The following is an 18,041-nucleotide window of genomic DNA, read 5'->3' as shown; positions in this document are numbered from 1 at the left end:
GGGGGGGTGGGGGGAGCGGCCCCCATCCATCATTAAACAGCCCCAGGGAAGTGGTGGCCCCCGTCGTTATTTAAATTCAGCCCTGGGAGGTGGAGGTTCCCAGGGCAGTGGGGCTAGGGGTGTGCACCCCCCATTTAATTTACATGAATAGACCTGTGGAGGTTGCGGTCCACGGGGCTGTGAGACCTCTCCTGCATTCATTAATTCTTTAGCCCTGGAAAGGCAGCAGTCCCAGGCGCTGTGCGGAGCTGAGTGGTGCCCCGTATTCACTATTTGTTTAGCCCTTGGGAGGCGGCGGTCCCCGGGGCTGCAAGGGGGGCAGTGGGTCCCTGTATTCGTTCTTTCTTTAGCCCCGGGGAGGTGGTGGTCCCCGGAGTTGCGGGGGGATATATAAATTAAGCCCTGGGGAGTTGCCAGTACCCGGGGCATAAATAAGCCCTAGAAGGGGAGCCCAGTGTACACCCCCTTTTGTATTTTTCATATGCCTCTGGGAACTGGCCGAGCTGGAGGCTTTATTAAAACAAGCGGAAGAGCCTGCTCTTGTTTTTTTTTTTTCAAAAAAGAATTTGCAGCAAATTTGCAACCTTGTAGTGAACTCACAGCAAAAATTACAAAAAAAGTGTTTTTTTTTGCCTGGGAGAGGGGTGAAAGGTCTGAGCTAAGGGGTCAGGGTGCCCCTACACTTCTTTTTTTCTGGGACTCGGCTGAAGCGGAGTCATAAGATGGCGGACAACACTTCCTTGTTGAAGTGTTGGTAGCAAGAGAGATCTCAGCATGAGATCAGGAGGGTTTGCGCAGCCTTCGAGTCCCTATTTATAAAAATTTTATTTTTGAATTTTTTTAATTGAGCAGGTACAACCAAAATAAGTAAGCAAGGCAAAGCATAAAAGAATATTTAGCAACGTTGGGTATATGAAAAAGACATACATCAATAATCTTGGGCCATTTCATGCATGCAAAAAACACAGACAGTCCCAGAGAAATAAAGTGCTGGAATGATACAATGCAAAAAAACAAATCTATGCAATATTGTCTGTAGAAAAGAGGCATAGCAGAATAAAGGCTAATAAAGTGCCCAAATGCAAAAAAGTGCTAAACGAATTAAAGTACATTAACAAGACAGCAATCTTATCTTGAATGAATGTGTCCATCTCCTGCTCCATAGACTTGGAGAAGCATTTAACTGGATCGCATGATTCTCAAAAAGCTGCTAGCAGTGCCCTAGCCACCCTATATCTCAGCAATACATTGAGCAACACCTACAAAGCATTCAATACATAAGTGTAATGAACAATGGTAGTCAAAGCGAGTTTCACGGCAAGGTATACGTATAAACGTACATAAAGTGCTGCAGTGCAAGTTAAATTAAAGCTCATGTAATACATACAAGCCCTGAATGCAGCAGTATGTAGCTCCGCAGATAATTAATTCCACACACCGCAAAGAAAGTGCTGCAGTGCTAGGGTGCAAGTCGAATTAAAGTGCATACAATACATACAAGTCCTGAATACAGCAGTATATAGCTCAGCAGAAAACTAATTCTTTACACCATTATCATTTTATGTGGGTCTGAGATTCGGGACGGTTGGGAGCATATTATGTATTACTTTGGAGGTGCAGCCGATCAAGTAAGCTACTAAAATAATGAACGGAAAACACATAAAAAAAAGAAGACCAATTAATAACATAATAGGTTTTACAATCCTCAAAAATCACCAGAGAGCACCCAATCTAGAGTCTTATAATATAATATTGTTATGTGGGTGAATCAGAGCTGGATCCCCATACACCCTTAAACTTGCGTAGTGCACCCAAATGTTGAGCATCAAGTTGCTCCTTGAAACATACAGATTTCGTTTTCACCTCCCAAGCAGCATAGGATGGTGGTAGAGGCGATTTCCAAGCCTGAAGAATGAATGATTTGGCATTCAGCGAGGCTTTAAATAAGATTTGCTTTGTCCGAATTGTTAGCTCAGGGTGACTGGAGATGCCAAACAGAGCTACTACGGAATCTGGGATGAGAACAGCCCGAACCTCCAAACTAATCCACTGGAATATTCTATCCCAGTAACCTGCAAGCTAGGGACAAGGAAAACATCAGTGGAGCTAGTCGCCCTGAGTGTTGCTACAGCGCGGACAGTGGCCAGAAGTGAACAGAAATTCAAGCAGGGGTGTAATAAAGCATCCATTTTGAATAAAGTGCCATTCTCTTGAAGTTAGCCCCCCTTATTGCCTTGTGGGATAGACTATTATAATTCCTCCACAATTGAGGGTTTATCTTGCAACCTGTTGTATTTTCGATGTTCAGCAAAAAGAGGGGGACTATTCAAGATGCTGCCCGAGAGCTCAATATCCGATACCAATTACCTATTCCTTTCGGATTCCCGTAGAAAGCCTGAGAGATTATGGAAATAGATGGATCAACAATTTGAACGACTGGGAGGAGAAAATGTTGAATCTGAAGATGAGAAAACCTAAGACTATCCAGAATATACACTCCACCCCCTTGACATTGTGCCCAGGTCTTCATTTGGTTGCCTAGTATAAAATCAGAGAACCTAATAAAACCCAACTGTCCCCATTGCCTTATGTGAGCCTGGTTCACCTTTAGACCCATCATCCCTGCATCAGAGAGAAATAATACCGGGTGGAAGCTGGGGACCTGATATTTATCTAGAAATTGCCAGACCCTGGCACAGATTATAGTTGGAACTTTATATCTGGTGCGTTTGGGCTGGCGTGGAAGCTTAAGGAAGGGAGAAAGCTGCATGCTGTTATTTGCTAGCATAGTCTTAAGATAATAATTATGATTAGGAGATAGAGCTGCTCTGATACCCCAATCCATAAGAGCAGCCTCATAGTACTTCCTCTAATGATAGAATTTCGAGCTGAACTCGAGGTTTTCTATTAGTCCTTATAAACTGGCAAAGCATCGTATGAAGGTCTTTAAGGAATTTTTGGCGGAACAGAAAGAGAGGAAGGATCATCATTTTGACCAATTTCACCCACCCAATAATTGACAATGAAAATGCTTGCCATTTCTGCAGGAGGCCTTGCGCTTTTTTAAAGGTAGGTAGGTAATTCAAAAAAACAACAAAAAAAAAACACAGAAGTTGTGAGATACATATATACCTAAATACCTAATAGGGCGAGAAAGATGAAACTGGGCCCACATATCAAGAGGAAGAATAGTATTGGTGGCACTGAACAAGAAAGCTTCAGACTTGGAGTGATAAATCCTATATGCACCTGGATGTGAGAAAAACTTAGATTTTTGTGAAGGCCCTATCGATATTCGAGGGATTCGCTGAAAGGTAAAGAATCAAGTCGTCTGCAAACAGTTTCAATTTGGGTGCATGGGGAACGTAAGGATAAATAGAATTATCTTGGCGCAGAGCCACAGTTAACGGTTAAATAAAAAGTGCAAAGAGCACTGGAGAGAGAGAGAGGGCAGCCTTGACTAGTACCTCAACAGACTTACAAAGTCCCTGCTATGCGTGCATTAATTACAATTTTTGCTTAGGCCTTGGAATAAATTTTTTGAAGTACCTGAATAAACTAGCTGGGAAACTTGAACCTATCTAGAATCATAAACAACACCTCCCATTGAACCAGATCAAACTCTTTCTCTGCATCCAGCATTATATTAGTGGCCTGCTTGCTATTGTGGGAGAAATAATTGATGGCTTGAATTAAAAATTTAGTATTGGTCGCTAAAAGCCTACCCGGAAAAAAGCCACACTGGTCTTCGTGAATTAATCCTTGTGCCACAGAGGCAGTTTTTTGTGCCAACATCTTTGAGAGAAGTTTATAATCATAATTAAGTAAACTAATCGGACAGTAAGAATACGGTTTCTCAGAAGGCCTACCTTTTTTTTTTTAAACTAATGATAGTGGTCCTTGTGAAGGTGGTTGGAATCTCTGCCCCTGAAATATATTGTTACAAATACTAGCCAGAAGCTCGACTAATTGGCCTAGAAGAGCTTTATAGACTTCGGCTGGGACCCCATCCTCTCTACAAGCTTTCCCACTGGGTGAGGCCATAATCGCCTCTTTTACTTAAAAAAAAGAGAGATAGGTGTTAATAGTTTTACCCGAGGTGCCTCATCTAACACTGGTAGGTTAAGAGCACCTAGATTTTGATTTATCAATTGCACACTGGTTGGAAGTGAAGTGGAATATAATATTGAATAATGGGATAAAAAATCCTTTTAACATCTTCTGAGTAGTTGACGAGTAGACCCCGTTCCTCATCAAATAGTGTCCAAATATTTGCCCACATGCTTGTTCTCTTCGTACAGTCAATGAGAGCTTCCATGTTGATTAACTATCTCACGGGATATATAATTATCCCTCACTTTGCCCAGCGCCTCTTTCAATCTAAGAGCCACCTCTAGACCATGGGTAGTCTGATAGGTTCTTTGCGTTTCATCAAGTTCCTGTTGAAGCTCCGTTGCTTTCTCCTTGGCTAATTTGGCCAAATGGGATTTATAAAATATTGTTTCCCCCATTATGTGAGCCTTCAGGGCTTCCCAGATGAAAACTAAGGAAGCTGAACCTATTAAAAAAATTGTTAACCAACGTTTTGAGAATCACAACTCATCCTTTGTCTGCCAGAAGAGACTTGTCAAAGCTCCAACGCGGGTGTGCAATCCTCTCCCAGTCAGACCCACACTAGCCTGAGGAGCTGAATGATCAGAGAGGGGATTGGCAAGAATAGAGGTACCACGCCTCGCCCCCAAAAAAAAAGGCTACCATAAAATCAATTCTAGAGGCTGTATTATTTTTTTTTAGAAAAACAGGTGAATTCAATATCCTGAGGGTTGTTAGCACTCCATGTATCAACTAATGCCAAATCGGAAATGACTTTGCCCAGCCAACGTGATACTCTGGGTTTTCTTCTTACGTGATGTGTCCATCTGAGTGTCTGGGATAGAGCTGAAATCCCCACCTATAACGAAAAGGCCAGTGAGTGTAATCAGAACATTTTATAGACCCTGAAGGGGGCTAGGACCGTCTTCAATCTGGCCATAAAAGCTCACTAAATGTATATGGTGGTTGAAGATAAGTGTGCTGATTATTAACCGTCGTGCCAGAGGGTCTTTATGCACCCGATATACCATCCCGGGAAATTCGTGTGGCACTAGAATGGCAAACCCCCTCTCCCCCCCCAGAACCGTGGCATTGGTGGATGCATAATAAGAATGTGCAATAAATTTGGGAAGCTTAGGCACTTTACCTAGATGCTCTAAATACATCTCCTGCAGAAGAATAATTTGAGATTGCGATGCCCTTAGCCAACTAAGTATTGCACACAACTTTACCTGATTATTGGCCCCATTAATACCACATGAAGTAACCCTTAAATTACTTCCTGGCCCCCTTATGCCAAACAGTGTCATCTAGCCACAAAAGTAGCATCCTACAGCAACTGGATTCTCCATGCTTTTCTTTTTCACCTGCTCTTTTCCCCCACCCTAGTGAATAACCCCCCCGACCAGAAGAGGGATAGCCCCCCCATCCAAACGGGCCCACCTCGTCATGACCCCACCCCCCCCGGTGATTCCCTACCCTGTCCTATGTTCCTCCCCACAACCCAAAGATAGAGTGCACTGACTTGGCACTCCAGGAGCCTAAATCTTGGGAAAGCAGCAGAGGCAGGGCAAAACAAATAAAACACAGCTTATATTTTTTACTTTTTTTCAATTTCTTTTCCTTTTTTTTTTCCTCCCCCCTTGTGATATAGTCTCCTCGCACACTACTATTATTTTCGTAGCGACCCCAAGAAATCCTTTGCCTGCTGTACGCCCTGAAAAACATGCACCTGCCCCTTATGAAAACACTTTAAGTTTAGCTAGTTGCACAATACCAGTTGGGGCTCCAAGTTTCTTAAAGTCGTCAATGAGTCCAATAAATTCTCGACACCGTTGTGCGGCAGCTATGGACATGTCGGAAAAAACACGAAAACTGAAATCATCACCAGAGTTTAAATTTTTCGTTCTTATAGCCTTGGACAGAATATGATCCTATAGTCGCCGAAACTTACCAGAATGGTACATGGATAGTGTGAATTTGTGGAACGTATTGGGTGGACCCTGTGTGCCCACCCATGGAGAAATCATCCTTGGCCACAGCTTTATCAGGAAGGATAAATTTGTAGATGAGGTCAGAGATCACTTTAGTCACTGTTGATGATGCTTCTATCTGTTCGGGAACCCCTATGAACCTCAAATTGGAACGTCAAGATCTATTTTTGACCTCATCAAGTTCAAACTGTAGCTCCTCTAGCTCTGTGTGGATCTCTGATGTTACTGACTTCTTGTCAATTTTTCACATCCTCCAAATCTGAAACCCCCTGCTCAGCTTGGGAGACCCGTATGGAGAGATGGATTAGGTTGGCATTTAGCTGACTCAGCTGTTCATTAGTTTTCTTGTGGGCCTCCTCCTGAGAGACTTTCATTGCTCGTAGCTCCTCCAAAATCTGGCTAAGCATGCCCTCTATTGATGATAAATCAGTTACGTTCCCTGACGCTTTTATAGAATCTGGAATGAGTGGAGGGGAACGAAGAGCCCGAGTGGGGGTAGTTTCGCCAGCAGGCATCGCGTCAGATACAAAATGGTACAGGCCTTCTGATGTTGAGTCCATTGTATTTGTCTCTCTTTCCTTCTCTTTCTCTTTTAATGCCCCCTGATGTTGACGTTGCTCGCAGAAAACAACGGATATGAAGACTTATCCTTCAGCTGTTCCATAGCAGAAGTTAAAGCAAGAAGTGAACCGCTGACTGCATTTGCATCTGAGAGGCTTGCCTGCATATTACTTATCGGATTACTCAATTCAGAAATGGGAGGCAGCAATGAAGGTTTGATGATCTGGAATAGCTGCAACATCGCTGTTTGCTGTCCATTTGATGGACTAGAGCTGGAAAGAGCCGAAGGGGTAGTTAATATACCCTGGAGCCCATCATAGCCTCTTGAGGAACCGTCTAGGTGGTCTTGGAACCATGCCTTTGTCTTCTCAAGGCTGGGGTCAGAGTCTTAGGTTTATGGGGTTTAGGGGTTTTACCGACTGTGCTTGACCTAGATGCTACGTCACATGACATGCGCCTCATTGTGGGATAAAAAAAAACTCATAAGGAGTAAGAAACATCAAGGGGGACGGTAAAGGGGTACTAGGGAGTAGCAAGCCGCCTCTGCACTACCACAGACCACTTCCACTACACCCCAACCTCCTCATTCCACCCTCAGAGCAGGTTAATGCTGCTTCACCAGGCAGTTTCTACCCCTACAACCCCCTAAGAAAAATAATTAGAGAGTTGTTGTATTGCTCACAGCTGTCTCCTGTATGACATTGATGCTTAAGGGAGAAACTATTACTCTGCACAGAAAAAATAGGGTACCTAGAAGTCCGGGAGAGCAGAGCAGGAGAGTATAATAAACAAATGAAATAAATGGGTGATCATCAGAGCCCTGGCACAATCTCACAACAGATTTTATATCCAGGTATGCACCATAAATTTTGATGTTCAATGTTGCTGGCATAGAGACAAACTACTTAGGCTCTTTATGCTGATCTGTTATACATTTCAGGTCACACACTGATAATGAATTACCTTTTTTGAATTTCTTCTTTCTTTCTTTCTTTCTTGAGTCTCTATCCCTGATTGTTTTTTTTTTTTTCTCCCCCGCCTTTATCTTAGTTCCCTTTTTTGTTGCCCTTTTTTCCCCTTTCAATCTTCCTGGCTGACGTAGTCCAATTGTTCTAGCTTTTCGACCCTTGACCCACCTAGCAAAAAAATAAATAAATAACTTAGGGCGTGGAATATCTGGACCAAAAAGCAAAAAAAAAAAAAGTTTGTGGAAGGTCCTGCAAATCCCACAGACCCAGCATTCTTTTAATTATCTCGTCCTCTGTATGTAGCGGGGCAGACATAGTAAAATGTGGGGTCATAAGACACCTGATCAGGTCCAAAATAGAAGAAAGCAGCAAGCCGAGGATCGCATCCTTCTATCCTGGCCAGGCGCATCACGTCGTGCACAGCTTTGCGGGCCGAAACCTGCAAAAGCCTGGATCCTCTGCATCTAAAATTCCTGGAGGATTCGGGTCGGATCGAGCATTGAAGAAGCTCTTGGAATAGGCACGTCCTCAGATGCGCACAGCCCCGCCATCTTGCTGCCTCCCGGAAGGCTCAGTCACGGAGCATGACGGGAGCTCCAAGCTGGAGGCTTTATTAAAACAAGCGCAGGAGCCCGGTCTTGCTTTTTTTTTTTTTTTTTTTTTATAATTTGCAGCTAATTTGCGACCCCTTTTGCAAATTCACAGCAAAAATGTGGTGGTGGAAGGTCCCTCTGGGTCCCCAGCCCCAGGGCTAAGGGGTCAGGGTGCCCCTACACTTCTTTTTTCTGGGATTCGGCTGAAGCTGAGTCCTAAGATGGCTGCCAACACTTCCTTGATGAAGTGTTGTTAGCCAAACAGATCTCAGCACGAGATCGGGAGGGTTTGCGGAGCCTTCAAGTCCCTATTTATACAAATTTGAATTTTCTTTAATATCTCAAAAAAACAGATTAAGATCAAATACCAAAAATGGATCTTTATGGAACAAGAGCTAGCTTTCGGCCAAAATTGGTGTAATTCCTTCCAGCAGTTCAGCCTCTCTTCCTATTCAAAATCCCTATGGAAAAATGCATGGGGAAAACATGTTTTGGGACCCCCGCCTTTCTCTCAGCCCCCGCTTGACAGAGCACCTCGAAACTTTGCAGACAGCAGCTGAAGTGAGGGCCATATTTTGGGGGGGAAATGTTGTGATGATTCATCAACCGGCTCCAAAGATATAGGCAAGTAAAAAAAGCACTTTTTCAATAGAAACTAGGTCCTATAACTACCTAGTGGCAACCGCATCCAGGTGATATATATATATATACATATTGCCCATTGTCTAAATATTACTGCGCAATTAACCCAGTATAGAAGTCTGCGTTTTCACTATACATGTACTCCTGGCACTAGACAACACAATATGAAACAGCAGAGAAATCCAAAGGAGTGCCAAAAACTATTTTCATTGAAAGAATAGTTAATGTACGTTACAGTCACTCGACAAGTGAAATAAGCATTGGCAAAACCAATAGGTGTGGCCTTGTCAAGCGGGTGCAATGGTTAATTTCTTTTTTATTTCTTGGTACAAGAATGTGCCCAGTAAAAAAATAAAAAATAAAACACGTGGTCACCTAAATGTGGTAGCGATATGATTGCATTACAAATGTTAACTGATGTGGCCTATTCACCAGTGATTTTCTTTTTTTATAAATTAGCTTTTCAGTTGTATAACAAACTTCATTATCATTATTGTGTGTAAAGGAAACAATAATAAATCAGCACTTAACTAAGAATGCAAATTACAGGCAGCTACACTGTTACAATGTCACTCAAATACTTTATGACTTTAAATAGGAGACGGAAATAAATCATCTAACTGGGCACCATTTTTCTTTTTTTATTCACCCATCATGGATGAAGAAGCACAAAATAAAAATACAAAAAAAGACCGTGGTGTGGGTGGACAACTTAGGAGCGTATGGTGGGAAGGAGGAGGAGGGGAAAAGCAGCACACATGGAAGGAAGCAACACAGGGCGGGTTAGAAGAAGGCCTGGGTGAAATTGTACTTTATTTTATTACTCTTGTGATGCAAAATTACAGAAGTTATGCAATTTTGCTATCTTGAGTAATTAAGAGTAATTTGGGGCAAAAATGTTACTGCAGGAGCGCAGGAACAACGAATTAAGGGAGAGTGAGCGGCTGCTACCTACTGCTGTTTGTGTCCTACAGCATTTAGAGTTAATTTGTTACAGAAAAATGCATCCTCGGACCCATTTTGGACGCAAGGGTGCATTTTGCACTAAGAAAGTATTGTTAAATGCTGGATTACAATTTGCACGTTTGTACACATAATTACAAGTGATTTTGCAGTAATTATGAGTAATTAAGCTACACGGAATTACACGAGTTATGCCCATGATGGTGAGAACACCACCAAGTGCAGGGGAGAAGTACATGAGAGAAAGAGTAGCACAAGAGGAAGAGATCAATACGGGAGCAGAGGAGAATCACAAATGGGAGAGAGCAACACAGAACACAGGGGAGGGGAAATTTAAGGGTAGCACACACCAGAAAGGGATCAAGACAGAGCACAGTGCAAAAAAAAAGAGGGAGAGAGCTATAAAACACCTGCACTCGCATGGAGTGCTAAACCATAAAGAAAAAAGCAGTTCTCTAAAATACTTACCAATTTATGAAAAGGACAGCAAAGTGGGTAAGCTCTACAGGAGAGACAAACATAAGAAGAGGAAGGCAAGCCATCGCATCAGAAGCAAGTAAATGAGAGAAAATAAACCCAATCATTGGTAAGCAATAGGAGGGCTGTAAGCTGTCTGGCAGACGAGACCTAAGAAGCACACTGAGAAACAGGTTTATCACCAAAGAAATGGGAAGTATTTGTAAATGGATGAGAATAATTTGCATAGCTTTTTACCATCACTCAGAGTGAAAAATTCTGTGAGTTAATTGGGCTGACCCATTGCCTCGCCCTGTATCATGTGGTAAAATGAAGCAAAATGTGACTGGAAGAACCACTGAACAAAAGCACCTCGGTATGTGTTTATTATGTATTATTTTTCTTGAAAAATCAATAGTTTGGTGAGACTCCTAAAACGGTCCTTAAAGTCCAGATCTAAAATGAAATGTGAATAGTCCGGAAAGACCAATGGCAATACTTGGGACCATGTATAACTAAAGTGTCCTGGAGAGACAGGAAGAAACAAGAAATTGAAGACTGTTTGTGTTTATTGACCTACAACCTGTGAGTCTTGCCTCATCTCTATGCAGACAGTAGAATAAAGGCACTATGCCTGTACGAAGGTAACAAATACTGTTACAGAACATCAATTATGCAGTGTTGACCAGGACATAAAGTGCATCTAAATGTTATTCATACAGAGAAGAACGAACAAATCATTTAATTAATAAACAAAATATTTTTACTATACCTGCTTTGGAAACATGTCTTGAACAACGAAAAGCCTGACATTGCTAGACTGGCCATTATATCTTCAGACCCTGTGGGTAAGTAAAAATGTGACATTGAAACAGTACAAAAGTTACAGGTAAATTGAAAACAGTTGCTTACATAGTCTGCTGTCTTAAATATTAATTCCACAAAGCACCTGCCATTTCATACACTCTTCTAAAGCACAGTATGTTAAAATATTTCATCTGTGGATAAGATGAGCAATGGTAGTTTTAATGTGGCATGCAGATGCACGGGCTTTCTTCAAAGTATGAGATACCACAGCGACAAGGCAGCCAGTAGGACCTGAAGGTAAGCAGGAACTGCCGGTACGGCGCATCACTGGGAACGATCAAACTCTACTGGTCCACAAACCAGAACACGGAACATGGTTAGGAACCAATATTTACAAGTAAGGAAAATAAATGTGATACCATGTAACTTGTAACCTGCTAGGTTTGCAGGATAGATAAACAATCGGGCACTATCTGCACACATGTAAACTGAAACACAGATACGCGTGTTAATGAAACCTAGGATCTACTTAGAATGATTGTCTAGGGGCCTTTATATGGGCCGGTTTTTGCACCCCACAAAACTAGAATTTCAAAAGAGACTGTAAACATTTTTCTAGTCCAGTCTACTATACCCATTGAGCTGATGCAGCATTAACACTCACAAATCAACGTTTAATCTACCCCACAAATGTGGCAGGAGGTCTGGATTTTACTAAGGACAAAGAGGTGAAGATTACAACTTTACTTAATACTGTAAAACTATAGCAGAAAAGATAACCATTATAATAAATAAATATTTTTTTTGACTTATAAACTCATAAATCCCTTCCTAATCAGTCAAAGTATGCAGTCCAGTACTCCAGTGTACATGAAGGCACATTATATCACAGCCAATCACATGAATTTCCCAGAACAGAGGACACGTCCTCTTTCATTGAATGAAGCTGAGGTAACATCCTACGATAGAAACACAGTTAAGCCAATGAACTCGTTGAGAAAAACACACAGTTCGATCAAGTTAAGGATCCCCCAAATGAGAAAAACTGACACATCAGAGGAACGTCTAACTACAAATTCATAAGATGCTGAAGAAGATGGGGCCATCAAAGTGAAAATAGAAAACAATAATTAATTTAGCAGTTTGGGGGGGGGGGATCACCTCCGTGTTGTGTCTTTAACATAATTCAAACCTCCTGACATATTAACGGGAGAGACTTTACGATCTATTACAAGACGAGAGGCTCAACTATGACAAGTTCAAAGCTTATAAAACATTCAGTAAGCAACAGGAGCAACTGCCCTAAATCAGAAGGTTCTAAAGTGGATATTCTTGAGACCAGTCTGCACCCTTCAAAATGTCCTCTAGAGGCCTCAAAAGCCGTATGGGCTGTGGCCCCTCTACAGGAATTGGCTCCAAATAGTGAAATGTCAATACCAGCTTTCTTAATGACCCATCTAACTTGTCTTGCAAAAGTTGAACCAGAAACAAGTATGTAAAGTTGCTTAAGATCTGGTAAGCTAAAGGAGAATAAAAAGCAGTAGTCTCTACTTCATATCATTTTAAACATGTGACTACACAAAATTTAGATAGCCTCTAAAGGGTGTATGAAACACTGAATATAAAGCCTTTGTGGTAACATATACTGTAACTCCCTCGAGGGAAATTATTTGTTTGAAGTATCCAGAGCTTTTACACTGGAGACCGTAAGGAAAAAATAATAAACACATCAACGTGGTTAGCTTAGTATAAAAAGCTATTTCAGTGAAAGGGATTTGATTGCTGGCCAGTGCAGAAGGTGATCCAAAATAACTTCACACCTCAGGGCAGAATACTTTGGCTTAGGAAGACTTTTGAGGCAAACCGACTGCAAAGCCAAATGTACTAAAAATGCTTTGCACACGGCTAACCCTTCTACAGACTGTGACTTTTCAAAATATTTTTGTTCATCATATCTCTTTATTATTTTTATATTTGAACAGTGCATAGTGGATCACTGCAGTGCAGTAACTACCGTGTTACTGTTATGCCATTTCTGTTAAACTTGCACAGAATGTATATTTTTTAAAGCTTTTATTTTTCCATTTTCGACATAAACACTGATGTATAATACACTATACAACAGATATAAAAGGCATCAAAGCCATTTCCATACATGGTTATAGGAATAAAGCAGCAGCAATTGCGTAGGTATAATGATAAAGTTCTGGAGACCAATGACATTGTGATTCAGTTTTGGTATCTACGGGGTCTCTGTAACCAGGGACATCTTTACTGAAATTAGGAATCCTCTCTACTTGAGAGAGATAGATGCAACCTTAATTATTCACTAGATGCTATTATCCAATGTTCTTAACTACTATAAATACTGGCCTAATGTATGTACAGCCAGATCACAAATAGCGAGTGTGAATTGTACACAACCTCTTGTGACCTGCATGTCAATTTGCAATATGACATAAATACTAATAGGTTATACCCCACAATGTCCATAAATAAGCTTTTCTCCATTAAATGGGTGCGTGCTGCTTTAAGGGGAACACATTTGGGTGGGAGAGACGGTCAATGGTGCCCTGGCCCTCTGCCTGCTTCCCCCAAGACTTGAGTCCTAAAATGGAAGCTGGCCTAAGGAAAATGCCAACTCTTAGCAAATTATGAGCGTTCTGCATTGAGGCGTGGGTATCTGATGACTGGTTTGTGACCCCAACTGGGTTTGCAAAGCATTGATACATTTCATAGCAACTCCTAAACAGAAAGGGGTCATCCTAAGAACCCCTCCTCCTATCAACGATTTGAAATGGGTCACAAAAGCCCGCCTACAAGTTGGCAAGGCTTCAGACCTGTAAAAGCATCTTGATACAATGTGAAAAAGGTTTTTTTCTGTGGTAGCAAACCCTATGTTTTTGCAAGCCAGGTTTTAAGCATGATTCCTGGGTAATGGCTAATTTTTCTGACCCTCCTCCTGGATGGCAGTGACACATTAGGAAGTAGCTTTGGCATTCGATGGCGCTCTTCCTATTAGGCTAAGAGCAAATGTATTTGCAATCAGGAAGAATTCAAAGTCTAACTAAGCTGAAATTATATTTTGTTTGCCAAATGTGGTAGGGTGTGGAAAATGTACATGGAATTTCTCCCGCTCCCTCTCACTCTCTCAGACCCCCCCCTCCACCAAAGCAACAGCAGAGGATGCTTCTTCTCCTACCTCACGGCAAAATCAGGGAATGACCTCCGTCTACAGCTATGGAGCTCCACCTCTACTAGAATTCTGGACCGCCCTTTAAACCTGGCTGTTCGACTGACTCACCTGAACCATCATGACTCTCAAGCGCTTCTCGGGTGATTAGTGCTGCTATATAAATCAACTTGACTGACTGATTGAATACCATGCCAGCATTTTCTGCAAAATGCCCTTCAATGTGGTGCGCCACCTGGAGTGGAACACAGAATTGAGGAGGGCTTCCGAGTGTAGTCTCCACAGGAGATACATGGGTGCAAGCAGCAACAAGTAAAGGTCAGTTTCAGAGGGCAATGGTATGAGAGTGTGTGTCCTTGATGTTCTGCGTCAATAACTCTCTCCTACGCCTCTATATTACATTAGAATAAGTCTATCTGTATATGCAGTGATGCATCCCAGAGTGGATCGAGCACTGCCTGCATTCAGGGTGAAGAGAGAGCCAATTGTCTATTGTGTAAAAATCATGTGCATGTCTCACGCCCATTGCTGAAGGTATCTTGTGGCCACAATGGATTGAGCTCCTGACAATAGCAGGGAAGAGTGGTCAATTGAGACCATGCGAGAGCACGTCCCCCTCAGGCACCTGCTGCACCATCGAGCATAATGGACTGCCTTCCTGGTGTCTCTGGGAGGCATTATCGGTCACTTGTCGACCAACACTGGAGTACACCCCAGGATAGGCCGCTCGCAGTTCCTCCAGGAAGTTGAGGTCTCAGGTGAAGCGGCAGCCAATGCTAGATGCATTCGATCTGCACGGACACCTCTGTCTCCGCAGCACTGCCCTGCAGTGAGGGCAGTCTGGACGGGGTCAGTGCATTGTCAAGAGGGCACTCGCAGGGCAATTCGAAGGTAGCTCGCCATACTGTGATTCACTCATCTACCACCTTGGCCATGTCCCCACCCTCTGACATAGTAGACCTGTAAGCATTGATAGTTGTGTATGCTTTATCGTTTGCAAAAAAAGAGAAACTAGAAAATTCACAACCTCTACTGGAAAAGCAGAAAAGGGGTAAACCTGTTGGTTCACACACCAGCTCCCCCAGACTAACATGGCATACACATATTTTTTTGTAGTGGACACAGCCCCAGAAGCTCTGATGACCAACAGAGTTTCTTATGAAAGATCTGTGATATTCCAGGATCCCCTGAAATCCTCCTGGCAATCAGGTGACGATGGCCTCACTATATGTGCGCATGAGAAGACTCCTTAGGGCTGGAGAGCATCTGGAGAATTTTTTGTATTTGTCTGGGATAATCTACAGAGAGATCCAGAAGTTGTGGTTACAAAACCTGTGTGATGAAAATTAAGTTAACAGACCCACGTTTCCCTCCTGACATGCATTAGTGTTCAGAGGATCATGGCAAAGGGGGAAAGGCAACATATAGCAGTGTTCAGAGGATCATGGTAAGGGGGGAATACATATCCCTTCAAGAAATCCTAAAACTGAAAGAATACACCTACAGCTTACGGATTCAGTCTCTAACTGAATAACCAAAGAAGTTTGTGATTGTGACTGGAAGCAAAACGACATACTGAAGTAGTCACCACAGTGAATACAAATGATGAAACACATCCATGACCAGAGAACAATCACTCCTGTCTTGCAGAAACCAAGAACCTCAATCTGCTGCACAGTTGTCCTGTGAAACAATTCCACTGTCTAGAAAATAATGCCAAAAGTCTTTGGCCAAATCTATTAAACTTTTGGAACAACCCTTTCTAACTTGTTTAGATAACTGTCCCCTTATATGTTCTCCATGCATAGCAGTACACAACAACCCTCCATCTCCTGAGCTTTGCTTGTCATAGCCAAGGAACCTACATGCAGCTCTAAGTAACTTAGGGCCAGATGTAGCAAAGGGTTTTTCCCATTCTGTGTCAATGGGAAAATGTGTTCGTACATATGGCCCTTAGTATTGTCTAGTGACAATTTTCCTCCAGTAAAAATGTCACCACGGTGAACTCCCCATCCCAGTTTGCTGGCATCAGAATCTAACAAGATATCGGGGAATGGGCCTGTAATAGATCTGCGGTTCCATGTCACCATCTGGGAGAGCAACCATCCCAACTCCTCCCTAACCTCACTCAAAGGGATGCCAATGCTGAGTAAGAGAGGCCTTTTCTCAAGTGCAGGTGTCTTCAAGCTCAGTTACATCGTGTAACTTAGGGAGACAGGAAAGCCTGAAAGGATTCGGACAAAAGATTTACAATGCTTGCTAACCTCTGCAGAAAAAATCTGTCCATCTACAGAACCAATCATATCTCCTTTTTATGGTTTTGATTGTTGATCTGAGAAGAAGAAAAAAACACTTTTTTCAGATCTATCATAAATTCCAAAAATAATCAACAGAGAGGTCACTAGCTGAGATTTGTTTTGGTTGATTACAAACCAGAAATTCTACTGCAGAGATATTATCTTCGCTACCAGTACCTTCAAGCATCTAGTCATGCGACAAAATCAACATATACAGATAAACAGTTAACCAGACACCACAAGACCTGAGCAGAGCAAGAGTTTTGTACTCTGGGGTCGAGCAGAATCCAGAAAGAAACGCCTTGAACTGATACTTTTCATCCCCAAGAAAACTGGAGGAACCATCTATGAGGAAGAAAAATCGGACCAAGTCGACGAACAAACCCTGTCCATAACACATCAATGGGCTCCGTTGTGCCAGTGTAGAAGACCTGGTGTTCTGGGTCTGTGAAGGATGAATGAATAAGGAATGTATGGGAGTGTGTACATGAGTGGTAGGCAGTGGCTGATGAGTGGGGTGATCTATTTTCAAATTGTTGTGTACTGTACCATTGTGACTCAGTATTTACTTTAACAGTATATAAGTATATGTTTTAAAAATATGTTTTTAATCAAATGAAAAACTATCATTAAATTGCCTTTGATAACATGAAAAACTGCAATAAATCATGGGAAATGAAATAAAGGTCTTCTCACATGGGATTCAAGTCCAATGACTAATATATGTAGGCTAAGTGGGAAGTGCCTCCATTGATTACCAAAAGAAACACATCCTTCACATTCACCTTCAACAGCCAATCTCCTTGTTGAAGACAATCTTGCAGTCAATGAACAACCTCTATCTTGAAATGCCTACCCATAACGAAACTGTTCAAAAGTTTCAGATTCATCAGAGGACGAAAACTCTTGTGCCCTTTCTTTATAAAAAAATAGGATGCTGAGAAAACCTTGGACCTGATCTGGAAAATGCTCTCACCCTTATGTCGCTTCCTTCTTTCTCAAACCTTTCTCTACTTTGGAGATAAAAAAGTGGCCCATGAGGAACTATCTGAACTGGGGGAGAGTTAAACTCTACTGTGAATGGTATCTAGAACCGAGTATTCTGCAGGAAGCAACAGCCACTGATTGGGTGAATCTGCCACCCAGCTTTCCCTAGGAAAACAAAGACCTATTCACGCTAAAGATACCCTTTTTAAGGTTAAAAGGATGCTAAAATGAAAGGTAGTGTGCCAGTGAGCCTTTCTAAAACATGGGTTCTAAAGTTTCCACAAAAAGAGGACGTTCTTTCTGTATCTGCTCCGAGTTCTTTGACATTTCTGTCAACTTGGGATTGATTATATCAAAAGGGACCGACAGTGCTATGCTGAAAGAGAACCAATAGCATTTCCCAGTAATCAGAAAGCACTTTGAATCCAACCTCTTAAGAACGTCAAATTAAGTGGTGTCCTAGAAGCAGCAGCATCCTTCTCAATTTA

At 42.1% G+C, this 18,041-nt stretch overlaps 1 protein-coding gene across 3 annotated transcripts in view; it reads right to left on the bottom strand.

Annotated features, from left to right (window-relative positions):
• The window catches only part of OSGEPL1 (O-sialoglycoprotein endopeptidase like 1), a 158,163-nt gene that overhangs the window by 98,547 nt on the left and 41,575 nt on the right, over window positions 1–18,041 (bottom strand). For all 3 annotated transcript variants that reach the window (XM_069225906.1, XM_069225907.1, XM_069225908.1), the window contains exon 2: window positions 11,042–11,111. In XM_069225906.1, coding sequence (XP_069082007.1) covers window positions 11,042–11,097 — 56 coding nt within the window. In that variant the 5' untranslated portion in view covers window positions 11,098–11,111. The remainder of the gene's footprint in view (window positions 1–11,041; window positions 11,112–18,041) is intronic.

This window comes from Pleurodeles waltl, chromosome 3_1 (assembly GCF_031143425.1).
Source record: "Pleurodeles waltl isolate 20211129_DDA chromosome 3_1, aPleWal1.hap1.20221129, whole genome shotgun sequence".
Lineage (NCBI taxonomy): Eukaryota > Metazoa > Chordata > Amphibia > Caudata > Salamandridae > Pleurodeles > Pleurodeles waltl.
The sequence above is the reverse complement of the archived record's forward strand: the minus strand, read 5'-3'. Positions and strand labels throughout refer to the sequence as shown.